The sequence below is a fragment of the Porites lutea genome, chromosome 10, assembly GCF_958299795.1.
Source record: "Porites lutea chromosome 10, jaPorLute2.1, whole genome shotgun sequence".
In the NCBI taxonomy this organism is placed as follows: domain Eukaryota; kingdom Metazoa; phylum Cnidaria; class Anthozoa; order Scleractinia; family Poritidae; genus Porites; species Porites lutea.
The window spans coordinates 27,484,930-27,499,982 of record NC_133210.1 but is presented as its reverse complement, the minus strand read 5'-3'; the positions used below and the strand labels follow the sequence as shown (position 1 = coordinate 27,499,982).

General features: G+C 36.4%; 1 protein-coding gene across 5 annotated transcripts in view; it reads left to right on the top strand.

Annotated features, from left to right (window-relative positions):
* The window catches only part of LOC140949898 (uncharacterized), a 35,036-nt gene extending 32,923 nt beyond the window's left edge, over nucleotides 1-2,113 (top strand). For all 5 annotated transcript variants that reach the window (XM_073399044.1, XM_073399043.1, XM_073399046.1 and 2 more), the window contains 2 exons: nucleotides 725-854; nucleotides 1,262-2,113. In XM_073399044.1, the coding sequence (XP_073255145.1) occupies nucleotides 725-854; nucleotides 1,262-1,512 (381 nt within the window). In that variant the 3' untranslated portion in view covers nucleotides 1,513-2,113. The remainder of the gene's footprint in view (nucleotides 1-724; nucleotides 855-1,261) is intronic.
* Nucleotides 2,114-15,053: the final 12,940 nt, after the last annotated feature.

The following is a 15,053-nucleotide window of genomic DNA, read 5'->3' as shown; positions in this document are numbered from 1 at the left end:
TGTATAAGCTTACAAGCCTCATCACCATCAAGAGAGGTTTTACAGTTTAGATATTGTCTAATAACATTGGGTTTTTTATCCAGGGTGGGGTTCTATGATTATTTAAGGGGGGAAGGGGTGTGCAGTTTTGTCCCTGGTTCCCTTAGTCTTCACCAGACCATTTGCCGCCCTGGTCTAGAAAAAACACCTAAGATCCCACCCTATATATCCAAGAAAACCTGTGAACCGGAATATCCAGTTCTTCTTACCGCTGATGAAAGATTGTAAATATTGTAATATACCTTATTCTAGACTCTACATCGGCTTATAAACCACACCTTTAACCGTGGAAATGAGGTATATGTTACATTCCCTTGGGGAGGGAGGGTGGTGATTTATTAGGCCAACTCCAGATAAGCATGCATCATGACGATAAATCTGTAAGGAATTAACTAACCCTCTATTAGTTGATTTCCTGTACAGAAAGTTCACATACAAAGATGCTTGTCATCTCTGTATTGGTGCATATGTTTTATCATCTGCAATAGACCGTTTTTGACGGTCATATCGCACCAAGCACATTTGAAATAAAATAGCATTGCTTTATAAATCGTTGGTGATCCACAAAATCAAAACCCAGAACATCTGTTTCATGCACTCATGATTGACGCCTAAAAGATTAAATTGTTGTAGGTTTTGTCAGTTTGTATCATCACTCGTTCTCGTCTCACTTTCATTTGTTCAGACTGAATTGGTTAAAGATCCTCATGTACAACCAAAGCAAGTGTCCAGCAGCAGTCCTACCTTAGACACTCGCCCCAGTTGTCAGGACGCGCCATTTACTGTTGCGGTTCCAGCGCCCTCCGCTTCACCTGGTATGGATTCTTAAGACATCTTAATTAAAATTGCGAAGTTTACAACTCCTATGTGAGCATAGAAATAGAACAATGACACGTGGTTGGTTTTTTCTCCCGAAAGGAATTCTTAGTAAAGCTTTCTCGGCTTGTAGGATTTCTTTTTCAATGTAGATCGTTTTATAATTACATAAGGGTATTCGACGGTATATTCTCTCAAAATTAGCCACAAAACGTACAAGCGAATCAGATTTATCAATGGCGTTTGAAAGCAGAGAAATATTATGGATTAGAATGGTCAGTCAGGATTCAGGCCAATTTATTTCAATCGGGCAAATCCAGTCTTTTGCAAAGCAACATTTCTGTCTGAAAAGTTTCCACGTACAATACTATCACCATGTTGATTTCCGAACCTTATTTCTTTACAGCTAGTACATTGTTAGTGCGAGCTTTTATTCCTATGGCCCATGGACCCAATCCTGGCTTCCATGTCCGTCCAAACCTCTCCCCTCAAGGTCAGGCTCAAGATCACATCCCCTCCCCCTCCCTGTGGAGATACCCCGTCACAGTACCGCCCCCACCAGGCATGCCGGGATATTCTGTCTTTCGTCCGATGCTGACACCACCACCAACTGATTTGGAGCCGCCGAGCACAAGCTCAGACGATCCAGTTGACTGAACAAATGGTGGACGTTCCTGTAAAAAGTCTCTGAAGCTTGAGCCACAATACTGTAGTGTACATAAAATTTCGATAGTGGAGAATCGTACAGTCTCTCTGTAAACTTACTACAGTGAACAAAGACACATTTTTAAATTTTGGTGTCATCTAACTCAGACAGCTTTCTTCAAGTTTTCATTGTTCTTCAGCATTTGAACCTATTTTGGTTAAATTCGTTTTTAGTCTGTCATTGACACAATACGACTTTTTAGATAATGAAAACTCTATCGGAGAGTAATCCGGATCAAGAAAATTGTCATGTATACAATCTGTACAAATTTTAACTGTATCTTCCTTTTGCTGGATACGTAAGACTTTTGCAGTATTTAAAAGGGGGACAACATGGTCATGTTTAAAAAGAAATTGAGTGTTTTTTTTTGTAAATAAACAATAATTTAGACCTTTAGCCGCTTATGTTTCTTTCTATTATCCTTCCATGATACAGTAATTTAGTCTCAGATCACAAGTAAAAAACAAACTGATCTGGACATTTTTCTGACTGGTTCAGAAACAATAACTATGAAAAGCTCTGTTCTGATTGGCTAAAGATAAGGTTTTATGTTTTTCCCGCGAGATAAGGATTTTTTGCAATGCTGTTTGAATAACCATGTTGCATAAAAAGTTCCTAGACATGTGTGTTATTTGTACCGTTGCATTTTAATAGAAAGGACAGTGGAGTCTCGAAAAATACTTGGTCTACTTTATTCGCGAAATTAATTACTACCACACGGTTTTACATTGTAATACAAAATGGGGTAAACTACTAGGCTCAGAGTACAATGGGTGTATGTAAAACCAGGAAAAGGCCCGGAACACCCTTAGGACACACTGGAATACCCCGGAACACCCCCCTGACGGGCCGGAACCCCCCGGATTACCTTTAATTACAAAAATGAGGCAAAAAGGCTACAAAACCAAAACCTAAAATATCATCACTAAATCAACAAATATTTTTTACCTGTAACTGGAAAACGGAGATTAGGTCAGATCGACGAGTTCACGCTAATTATGAGATTTTTTCGACTGTATTCCAGACCTTACTCAAAATTTAATGCCCTGTTTCTTACCATACAGTTACAGAATGGGCTCGTTGATGCATTTTCTTAGCTTTCCTGTAGCTGATTGATTTGTTACCACTTTGCAGAAGAGCTTCAAATTGATCACAGTCAACTTCTGCCCGAGATGTCGAATAGAAGAGAAATGCTTGGGTTCCTAACAATACACGTCTAATTTTAGAGTAAACCATTCCGTATTAAAGACCAAAATTTTCTAAAATCTTTTCGCAATTTCACAAAAGCCTAAAAGGCTAAAAACATCTGCCATACCCTGCTGGAGCTGCATATACCTGAGAGGGTACCACCCCCCCCCCCCACCTGAGAGAGTACCCCCCCCTCCGCCCGCCCTTGTCATTCACTTCATTTTCTTGAGACCTTAACCGCCCTTCATGAGCAGGTTTGTGTTATGTTTTATATAGGATTTTAAAAAGCTGTATGGCATTTGCAATGATCAAAAAACAAAACAAGTGTACCGTGTGGTATTACATTTCTTATTGCTCTCGGTGTTTGGGAGAACTTGAGGTATTACGGCGAATTTTTTATGGGTATAATGATACACTGCTACCCCCACTGGCCAATATCTGAAAAGTGTGCCACTTGAAATTACTCTTTCCTTAGCATAATATCACATAACGTTGTGTGCACAGTTGAATAGCTTTCAATAATGATCCGTTGTTTCTCTCCTAAATATCGCGTGATTCCAGCTCAGACGTTGACGTCATTCAATGTAAATATATTTAATTACTGCATAACACATCGCACCCAAACCAGCGCCCACTAATCTTGTACATGTCTCACTTCTGAGGCAGATGGGAAAGAGCTTCAATATCTCCAATGCCATGCTAACTGTTCGGTTTTCCAAGTCTTAATTTGTCTCAAATCAAAGGAGGAGAAATTGGGTACCTTAGTATTATCCCTGGTTCTTGATGTACACATTCGTCATTTATGTATAGCCATACATTTGGATCGCCCAGTGACGCCGGTAAGCAGACTTCCTGAAATTCGAGTATCTACGGTTGTTAGTTTAGAAACTTTAAAGTTCAAGGCTGTAATGAATAAACAGAGAATGAACGCCACGGAATTACTTCTCTATTTGTGACTTGTTTTGTCACTAGTCAGTATCTGCAGTGTATGCTTTAGGGGTAAATGACGACATTAATGGTAAGGAAATAAAGGCTTAACAAACTTGCAAGCTTCTGACACAAAACTAATTCTGTTATATTGAGTCAACACTGCATGAACCTTTCTAGGATGCTTCTTCTCGAACAGTCATTAACTTCAACTTGCAAAGGGATTTTTCTGTGAAACGATGATCAGTACACTTAATAAAATTAGCAGCTGAAGCGGATCGGTGACCGTCGTGAACGTCCAAGTCTTTCGATAAGTTTATGATGTTCTCACTTTTAAACAGACTTCTGCTTCCTTCTGAACGCAATCAACGAAAATCAACAAAGCTGCAACTTCTTTTAATAAAAACATATATCAATAGTCTCTGATCAATTGTGTTGCAAATAAAATACAGAAATGTGACAACATGAAGGTGGAAAAGTGGTGTTCACTTATGCGTTACTTAATTCAGTGAGTTCCTTACTTTGAAAATTCTGGACTCAGTCTTCTTGGTAAAGATTAGTCCGTTTTTACAAATGTCTCTAAACACTGACATGAAGTTCTGCTGATTATCTTTCAATCATGGTGAGTATTTTTCTGTTTTTCGACAGCGGACTGAGTGTGAATTAAAGCAGTAGGTTGAATTTTAACTCAGCCACTGTTGGAGCTTGTCTAAGCTGTTTACCTACATCGGAGATCATCGACAGGTTTGTTTAAGACTTTACTTTACTTAGATTGTTCATGAACTGAGTAAGAACTATTCCCCGAGGAACTCAGGAATTGCCTGCGTGCAGACGTCTCCTATTTCCTTTGTTGCACGCGGAAAAGGGACCGCGTGCAACAAAGGAAATAGGAGACGTCTGCACGCAGGCAACTCAGGAAAGGCTATTTATATAATTCATCGTTGCGAATTTGTGCGATCTCTGCATAAAAAATGATAAACTGAGTATTTTCCTCATAAAAGTCAGCTCATATATGACAGTACCCCCCGAGACCTTACTTATCTTTACTTATCAGTTCTTCTGTCTCTTTTTTTCTCTACATTAGACATTTGCTCCTGGAAAGTCAAGAGGTTTTTACTTCTGTACTTTAACATTTTACCTTCAGCTTTAGTTTTTTGATCGGAAAGGTTAACTTACCCATTTCATGAGCAGCGTTAGAGAAGAGAATCATCTGAAGAATCAACATGACTTCAGTGTTTTTCAATACACACATGATCCATAACATCTTCCGCCAAGAGAGCTAAATTTTACGGAAGGCTCAAATATTCAAGTTATAACTTTGATACTACTCTTATTGATACCGTAGAAATCGTACTAACCTATTTATCGCTTCTCCAGATAATTGACATAATTCGATCCAATTTCCTCGTTTAGTTTTCCCTTATCGACATTCCAAATTTTTTGCAGATCGACCGAGCAAAATACTGGGACCTAAGAGAGTACATGTGACAATTTTTCTGGTAGCTTCTACTTGTAGCAATGAATTGCGAGGTCAGTTTGCTTTTTTTTCAGTTGCTTAGCTCAATTACATTCAAAAGGTAATGGTAAGAGGTAATGCTTCATCTATAAAAGGTTGATCAATGTGGTCAATTGTTTATTCCAGGCTTTTGAAGCTTCTTCATAACGGAACCATAGTCTACACTGAATCAACGTTAGGTAAGCTTCTTAACCTCAGTAAACGCGGCTGTTTTTGCTTACTATGCATCTATAAAAGTTCATTCTAAGAGGAAGTCTTTCTTTAGCAGCCTATATTCTTTCTCTTTCTACAATTAAATACACCTTATTCGACGGTTTAGCATTACGTGCGGATATTTTGCGAGTTGCGTGGTATTTTTCCGAGCCCCGCAGGGGCGAGGAAAAATACGAGCAATGAGCAAAATGTCCGCTCGTATATATGCTAAACCATCGAATAAGAGTTTTATTATTCCCCTACAAAAAAAAAATTATCTGGCAATTGGCTTCTATTTTTTGGTAAGAGTATTCAGAGACATCCTGATTCTGTCTGTGAGAATGACGTTAACAATTAGCAAAATGTTCGCGCGTATTATATGCCAAACCATTGAATGAGAGGTTAATTATTTTTCTGCAAAAGAAAAATGGTATTTTGGCTTCTATTTTCTAATGAGAGTATCCAAAACATCCTGATTCTGTCAGCCACAGTTGCTCCTTTTGCATCCGCTGGTATTTGCCCTGTTGTAAACCGGTTAAACCAGGACACTACGGTGTATTACGGCCTCGTATTTTGCTTGTTCTCTTGACCTTATATGGTAAAATGACATAATAGTGGAATAATAATGTGAATTATTGGACCCACTTGGTGTTAAAAACCAGTTAATGCAGACCTTTATCAGGACGTAACAAATTGAAAACGTAATCAATTAGTCGATAGTACTCGATAAATACTCGATATTTGGTCGATTGATTGGTTTGGTTATAATAATGGATAAAAATCGATAATCACAAATTTGGCTAGAGTCCCCCATTTTTTTTAACATTCCAAACTGAACTAGTGAGCGGTACATCTGTTGACTTCTTGAGTGGTAGAACTTAAGATTTGTTTTGTTTATTTTTTGTTTATTGTTTTGTTTGCCATAAATTGTACAAATCAAATAAAATCTAATTATTTAAACTCTAATGGCGAGGAAGCCCAAGAGAAGCCACTGGGCTTATAAGGAATGGGCTCCCTCAGGTAGATAATTAAAACAAAATATTGACATAATTACAAATGGGAAAATCAATGGCAGAGCTACAGTAAATCTTAAAATAAATATATTAGATAGTCGTACTAATCATAGTTCTAGGCTAAAAATAGCGAAATGACAAATAGAACAAAAAAATGAAAATAAAAGAGCAAGGGAAAAAAAAAAATTACATATATAATATATATAAATTACTATTTATGATATGAGGAATGCTTTCAGCTTACAGCAAAAGGAAGCGGTACTTGTTAAATTTTGAATTTCAAAACTAAGAGAGTTAAAAAATTTAGGACCTTGGAAACTGATGGAGAACTTTCTTATATTAGTCCTGCATTCTTGAAAGGAGCATGACATCGTGACGGAAAATGACACGAGTCACGTTACATTATTGCTCTTGTGGTTGTGTTTCCTATCGATTTGAGCAGATGCAATACCCCTGAGTACCCTGTAGTGACATAAAAATTTGTAGGGTCGATATCAAGAAAGCGAATAAAGTGTTATGGATATGTTTATTGAGTTTAATATCAGTTACGAGTTGCTGTTTATCAGTTCTAGCGAGTGATGGTGGACTAAACGCAACAGAAAAACGAATCAACGAACTCGGTTTCGCCCATTTTTATCTTTTCGATATTTAGCAATCAAAACCGTTAAAATGATCATTTAATTGCAGAAATCGATAAAATCGATGATCACAAAAACTTGACCGATTGATTTCCATCAACTTTCGATATTAATCGATAAATTATAATTGATTTTGATTGATTACTATCTATTTTAATCGAGTATCGAAAATATTGATTTGTTATGTCCTGATAATGTGTAAGTCAAAATTTATTAAAATTCGAATTATGGTTAATCCCAGACAAAAATGTACCATGTGTGACCAAATATCCCTACCCTGAATAAGTTGAAAAGGGACCACATTACCTATCAATGTAAAGGCAGTGTGGGGGGGGGGGGGAGGGGGAGGCAGGGCATGGTGTGGGGATTTGACATTTTTCGAAAATTTGACGTAAAATTCCTTGCCCACGAGCAAAACATTCCAGTCAAATGCACAAAAATTTCCTAGCGCTGATAAGTTTTATCAGGTCTCTATGGTCAGGGAAAAATGAAAATTTTTCAAGGTCAGGGAAAAGTCAGGGAATTTTTTAAAAAGTCAGGGAACTCTGTTTTCTGGCGCAATGCATCAAGGTTAGCAATGGGCCTTTAAAGACAAAATTAAACCCCTCTGAACGTTTTCAACCTGATAGAGTTTTCCGTTTTGAAAATAGAGCTTCTGTTTACTTTGATACAGCAATTTATTAAACGTTTAGTTGATCCTAGAGCATGTCGAACAAAAAAAGATTCAAATATCCCCTCCCCGGGAGAACAAGATTATTTTAATGCCCCACCCCAAGGCCAACACAGACAATCATATCCCCAACCCACCCCATGCGCTGCCTTACTTTTTGCCATTTATTTCAGTTAAACTGCATGGTTGACTGAGACAGTTGGCATGACTTGGAGTGACAGACTACTGATGGAATTAATTTCATTTTAACGAACAAAGGTATTCTCTAACAATATTATTATACCAATCTAAAATGGTATTTCTCTACAGTCTGAGTTCTCTTTTATGTGATGTGTCATACAAGTAGAATGGAAGACTTTGCTTTTGTTAGTCCTCAAAAATATCCTGGCAATTTGCTGGCAGGGAAGTTATAAGAGATTTTGGACCTCAGCTAATTTGCTGACATTAAAAATGAAGTTGAGATGTTCCTTGAAGGGGAAGAGCAAAGTACTGGAAATTGTTTAAAATAAACTTAGTGAGCAGCATGGAGAAGTGCATGTTGCCTAAACAAAACATGTAGGAGAATAAAATAGTTTTACTGTACTACGTGTTCACAAAATGCTTATTCACAAAGTTGAATTTAAAAAAATAATTCTGCTGGCACCAAATTTTAGTACTCCTGTTATGTAATTGCAGACAAAAAATGAACAAAATCTCAGTGATGGAGATATGTAAAACATAAGGAAAAATAATGTCAGTGTAACTGAAGAAATAATTTTTGCCTTAATTGGTTTTAGTGTAAACTTGGCAACAACCTCTAAGGAAAGTTCATGATGAATATAAAGTCAAAGATTGTTACTGAGGGTAGCATACAGAGAAAAAGTTGCTCAATATGCAAGAGTGCTTGCTACAATGGGTTTTCTTTGAATTATTTTATTTTGGCTGTATCAATTGAAGAAATTGTAGTTGAGCATGAATTGGCAAAGGATACTTTAAGAGGGTGGCACCCATTATACAGTTGACTCGAACCTTAAGGGGAAGTCAAAAGCAGTTCAAGTTATCGGGAGCTCGAAGCAACTAACCAGAAGTAAGGTAATGGGATTGGGAAGAAATGCAGTTATCTTGTAACTTATTCTCATTTACTGTCGGTTGCATCTAAGCGTACACACATGAGGAAAAAACATGTTCTTATTGGGTTCAAACGTGACATGTTTTGCCACCAAACATTCAAAGTTTGGAATAGGCAGCTGAATTTTCAGGCATTAAGAATAATTTCTAGAGGCAAGTGTGCTGTTTCTGAGCGATAAATAATTATACCTAAAAGTTAAGAAAATGAAATATAAACGGAACGCGCTGGTCAAAAACATACAAACCACTGGCTGTGTATAAAAGTGGGACGGGGACAAGGGGATGGGGACATTGGGACGTGTGTGTGGGGACTTGGGACTTGGGGACGCTAGGTGAAGGACTTAGGGACATCAAAATTAATATGGGACGCGGGGACATGTGGGACGGGGACGTGGGACGTTATATACAGGGATGCTGGGACGTCAAATACGGGGACGCCCGGGATGTTAATAATTATTGCAAAAGTCAGAGTTAAATGCGATATCTCTTTCTTCATGAAAATGTGGTTTTTATTGTCAACATTATATTTCATCGTCCAGAATCACATTGGACACCTTATGATATTGCACAAAATATTTCCTTATATAGGAGTAAGCGCACTGACTATCGTAATTAGGGGTAAGCACTGTTAACAAGCATTTACTGTTAGGTTTGCCACTAAAAATTTGTAGAACAAAATAAAATATTGTTAGAATAGTTGAATCCCCCGTGTTGTAGTGGTACAGGCGATGGATTTCGGAGCTAGCACTTTGGGCGTTCGAAGCTTGCTTATGCCACTTAAATTAGTCTCCCTTTTTATTTATTTGGAATCGAGTGCTTTTATTCTGTATAAATTTTGGCGACCTCAACCCACCCTACCCTGCTTAGGGCTCCAAGCTTCAGCAAGAAGACCAGTGCAGTAGTTTCACTTTCTTCAATGCAGGGGGTCTTCACCCGAGTCTTCGCTTCGTAAACAGTCATGGAGGATCGAGGATTGCAACTGTAATCTTTTAATGCTTTTGCTTTGATAATCCTGCAACCTTTGCACATCCCCGACTATAATAGTACAGAAGTTTTAGGTTCAGAAATGTCTTTTGCTAACCGAGCGTTATGTTGTAGTCTTTGTACTCAGATTTTGAAAACGATATCTCGACATTATTATTATTATTATTTAAAAGAATCAAGCAAGGATGTGTTAGGATTTTAGTCATAATTGAGACAAACGCAGCATGACCTTACCTTGGAAATCCTCCATGACGAGTAACGTGGCGAAGACCCCCTGCGTCGAAGAAAGTGAAAGCATTTGTCTAAGTCTCCTTGCTGGAATATTGGAACCATAACGAGGGTAGGGTGAGCTGCGTTCACCAAAACATATTCACGACGAAAGTGACTGATATGGCATGTACCTCCGACTTTTGCAATAATCATTCACATCCCCTGCGTCCCTGTATTTGACGTCCCGGCACCCTTCTATTTAACGTCCCGCTTCCCTGTCCCACACGTCCCCGCATCCCATACTTGATGTCCCCAAGTCCTTCATCTCGCGTCCCCAAGTCCAGAGTCCCCACACACGCATCCCAATGTCCCCGTCCCCTTGTCCCCATCCAACTTTTATACACAGCCCAAATCACTTCAAGACTCCAAGACTTTATTATAAATTTTCTAAAGAATATTTTTACAAGTGTCGTGGCACCACAAATAGCTGTAACTTGTCTAGGCGGGCCAAGAATGATACGAAAAGAAAATAACTGCAATTAAATTAAGGTAAAAAAATAAAGTAGAAAGCAAGAGAGATTCATCAGTTTTCAAATAAATATGGAGCGGTTAACTAATTGCAAAAATTATAATCTTATGAAGAAAACACGTATGGAAAAGATGCATTTAAAACTCTAAGGAGAAAAAGAAAACAAAACATTAGCTCGCTGTTTTTATAGGCAGGATTACAAAAAAATTGGTTCTGCCTTCTTCATTTTAAGAATAATTTCATCTATTTCATAATAAGTATGAAAATTCCATAATTTGGCACCAGGTCTCCAGAAAGAGTTAAATTTTTGGATTTCAATATTCAATTTTTTTTAATAAAAGTTTTGAGATGTAGACTACCTAGTGCCGTATAAATGTACACAAGAAAGTGGAAGGAACAATTCCTGAATGTTTGCATCAATTTCAGATTTTATCTATACCAAACAGCAAATCGCATGGCTTATACTCCTGTCCTACTCAACTTCTTAAATACTCAAGCGAAGTCATATCTCCAGTTCTTTCAGATATTCTCAATACATCTGTCTCTCTTGGGGCTTACCCCCAAAAACTTAAAATATCTAAAATTATACCTATCTTCAAAGCTGACGACGAGACCGACACTTCTAATTATAGGCCAATTTCATTATTATCAAATTTCAATAGAATCTTCGAAAAAATTATGTACGACAGAATGAGAGACTTTATTGAAAAGCACAGCCTATTATATTCGTCTCAATATGGTTTTCGTCAAGCTCACTCAACCCAACATGCTATCCTTGATATGGTAGAATCTATACAAACCAATATGGACAAAAAACTCTTTTCATGTGGTGTTTTTATTGACTTAAAAAAAGCCTTTGACACTGTGAATCATACTATTTTACTTGATAAACTAAATTATTATGGCTTCCGTGGAATTGTCAATCAATGGTTTTCCTCTTATTTATCAAGTCGCACACAAAGCACTGAAATCGGCTCTCATATATCTAGTAAACTAAATATCAATTGCGGCGTACCCCAAGGTTCTGTCCTAGGTCCACTTCTCTTCTTGCTTTATATAAATGACATCCAATATTGTTCGAGCAAACTCCAATTTTTCCTTTTTGCTGATGACACTAATGCTCTTTATGCTCATAAAGATCTAAAGACACTGGAACTAACAGTAAATGCAGAATTACACAACTTGTATAACTGGCTGACTTCAAACAAACTTTCCCTGAATATTAAAAAGTCAAACTATGTAATTTTTCGTCCATACCAAAAAAAACTCAACTATGATCCCCAGGTCAATATCTTTGACAATGAAAGCAATAAAAAGGTTACCCTTGAACGCAAAAACTTTATTAAATATCTTGGACTGTTAATTGATGAAAATCTATCTTGGAAGACCCATATTCACTCTGTTGCAAATAAAATAAGTAAAACAATTGGGCTAATTGCAAGATTAAGACATATTGTTCCCACTTGCACCCTCTTAAATATTTATCAGTCACTTATTACACCTTATCTAAGTTATGGTCTTATCTCTTGGGGCAACGCGTGTAAAACTTTCCTTGACCAAATTCTTGTCCTTCAAAAACGCGCACTGCGTTTAATATATTTTGCTGAAACAAACGACCACGCAATACCTTTTTTTGTCAATGCAAAAATTCTACCTTTACAGTCTCTATATTATGAATCCGTTTGTAGTCTTATGTATGATGTAAATAAAAACACTGCTCCGGTTAATATTTCGAAACTCTTCTCTCGAATTTCTAGTGTTCATACTTACAACACACGTGCCTCAACCTCTGAACATTTTTATACTAAAGAATCTCGACTCAATGTCAAACGAAATGCTTTTTCGCGTGTTGGGGTCAAAATTTGGAATGGGATACCTCAAATTCTTAAAGAAAGACCGAAAAAAGCTTTTAAAAGATCACTAAAAGAAATGCTACTCGATTTCCTTGAAACTGAAGACTCCTATATTGATGTGGATACGATCATCGTGAAAATGAAAAAGTAATTCTCTTGTCCTTTATTTTCATTTTATTTTATTTTTAAAATTTCACTTTAATTATTGTCCTTGCATTTAAGTAGAACGTATCTATTTAATATAAAATGTATATACTTATATAACGCCTAATTTCTTTGTATTTGTCTAGTTTGTTGTAAATTATGTAGCCTGGCCTGCCTCGAATAGCCTCGCTAACTGCAGGCCAGTCCCAATGTATCTTTTGCTATATTTTCAAATTTAAATAAAATAAAGTTGAAAGGTACTAAGTTGTTTCTCATGTCAGACATTGTTTCTGCCAGTAGCTGATAAATTATAGAGAAAGTTAATTGGTAATATTTTTGTATTGATAAAGAGAGGAATGGCATGATCTCGCGGTTTAGCAAAGTGAATAAAGCGAAGAGCGCGTTTCTGAAGGACTAGAAGTTTGTTTGGTTGTGATTTGCTTGCTTGACCCCATGCAATTAGACCATATCGAAGATAGGGTGCTATCAGAGAGTGATAAATGGAAATAAATGTGCTAAAGGGAACGAAATGTCACAGTTTCGATAATAGCCTAACAGTTCTACTGATTTTTAAAAGAATTGTGTCAGTGTGATTATTCCAAGTAAGTTTGTTGTCTATCAGAACCCCTAAATATTTAACAAACTCTCTACACTCTAATTGTTTATGTTTATTAGTATTAGGATCGTATATGTACAATTTAGGTGTAAAGGGGAGTTTCTTTTGGTATGGGTAAAAAATAACAAAGTTAGATTTTTTAAGGTTTAAGCTAAGTTTTTCTGAGGTTAAGCTAATTGTAAACATTTGCCAACTCATCATTTACTATTTTTTTTAGAGTTTTAAGGTTTTTATGTGAATAGAGTAAATTTGTGTCATCTGCAAAAAGATAGAAGCGGAGTCTTGAAGAGCAGGAACAAAATTAATATCATTAATTAATGGACAAGAGAAAGAGTAGCGGGCCTAGCACAGAACCCTGTGGGACACCGCAATTAACTCTTGAAGAGTCAGAGGTCTGGGATTCTATGATAGTAACTTGTGTTCTTTGTCTTAAGTAAGAAGAAAACCACTCATTTATAATTCCTCGGAATCCACAGTAATCTAATTTTTGGAGTAATATGTCTTGGTTTACTGTGTCAAATGCTTTTTGAAGATCAATGAAAACTCCATAGGAAAAATGATCTTTGTCCATATCAGACTTTATTTTATTAACAATGTCTAATATGGCATGCTCAGTTGACTGTTTCTGTCTAAACCCACATAATTTGCAAAGAACACAAAATTCCGTCTTTATCTATGAATGAATTTGTTCTTGTGTACATTAGTTTTTCGAAAATTCTATTAAAATTTGATAATAAGGAGATTGGTCTATAATAATTGTTGTTTGGGTCTGATTCATCATCAGCTTTAAAGATCTGGATTACTTTTACCATTTTAAATGTGGATGGGTATTTCCCAGACTCCAATGACCTATTGAAAATATTAACTAAAATATCCTTAATATAATTGTCACACGCATACTTTAAAATGAAAGTCGGAAAAGAATAGAATCCATGTGACTTGTTAACTGCCATTGACATTATTTCAAATTTGACTTCATCAGGAGTTATTGGTTTAAATGGAAAGGACAAAGAAGGAGATTTGTTTTTATGATAGGAATTGAGTAAAGTGCTTTTCTGAGTTTGGGAGCTTTGCAGCTAATTTTGTTCCAATACTTGTAAAATGTTTATTAAGAACGTTGGAAATTATTGATTTATTGTTGATGGTTGTGTTACTGCCAAAGTTTTTAAGAGTATTTATGGTCTTGTTTTTATTCTTTTTTGTTCAGTAGGCTACTAACACCTTCCCAAGTTTTTCTTACATAAGTAAAATTTTCATTAAAATAATAAAAATAATATTCTTTCTTGCTTAAGCATGTTAGTTTACATAACATATTTCAATAATGTTTGTATTTTATAGAGTCGCCGCTTAGAAATAATTGATTTTTTATTTTTATGTCTGGCACCCTATTTAATAGAACATATTTTTATCTCGTGTCCACTCTTAGATGCAACCCATGGAGAGTAATTTTGTGATTTTTCCAATTTTGGAAAAATCTCAAAATTTAATGCTCGTGAAATCTAGAAATTCCTATAAATCACTAAAAATCACGACATTAAATACTCATGAAATATGGCTCTTGATTTTTTCGTAACATTTGATACTTGCAAAATTAAGTGAGAATAAGGTACACTTTGACTTCAAGGGGCAGCAAGAGGTACAGATTGATACTTTAAAAAAGAAGCTTGATTAATCAGTACAGCATTCATAAACATTGTATTTGCATTGAACTGACAAGAAAAGAAGCTTAAACAGAAGAAAGATTACACAAGTATTTTGGACTGCACTTGACTGTTTTTTCTTTTAATTGTCATGTGCTTAAAACATGATTGATTTTGGTTCGAGTTAGCACGAAGTTCGAGTTTGCTTGGGTTCGAGTTATCGGGAGTCAACTGTATCTCAAAAGTGAACGTGGAGACTCCCCCA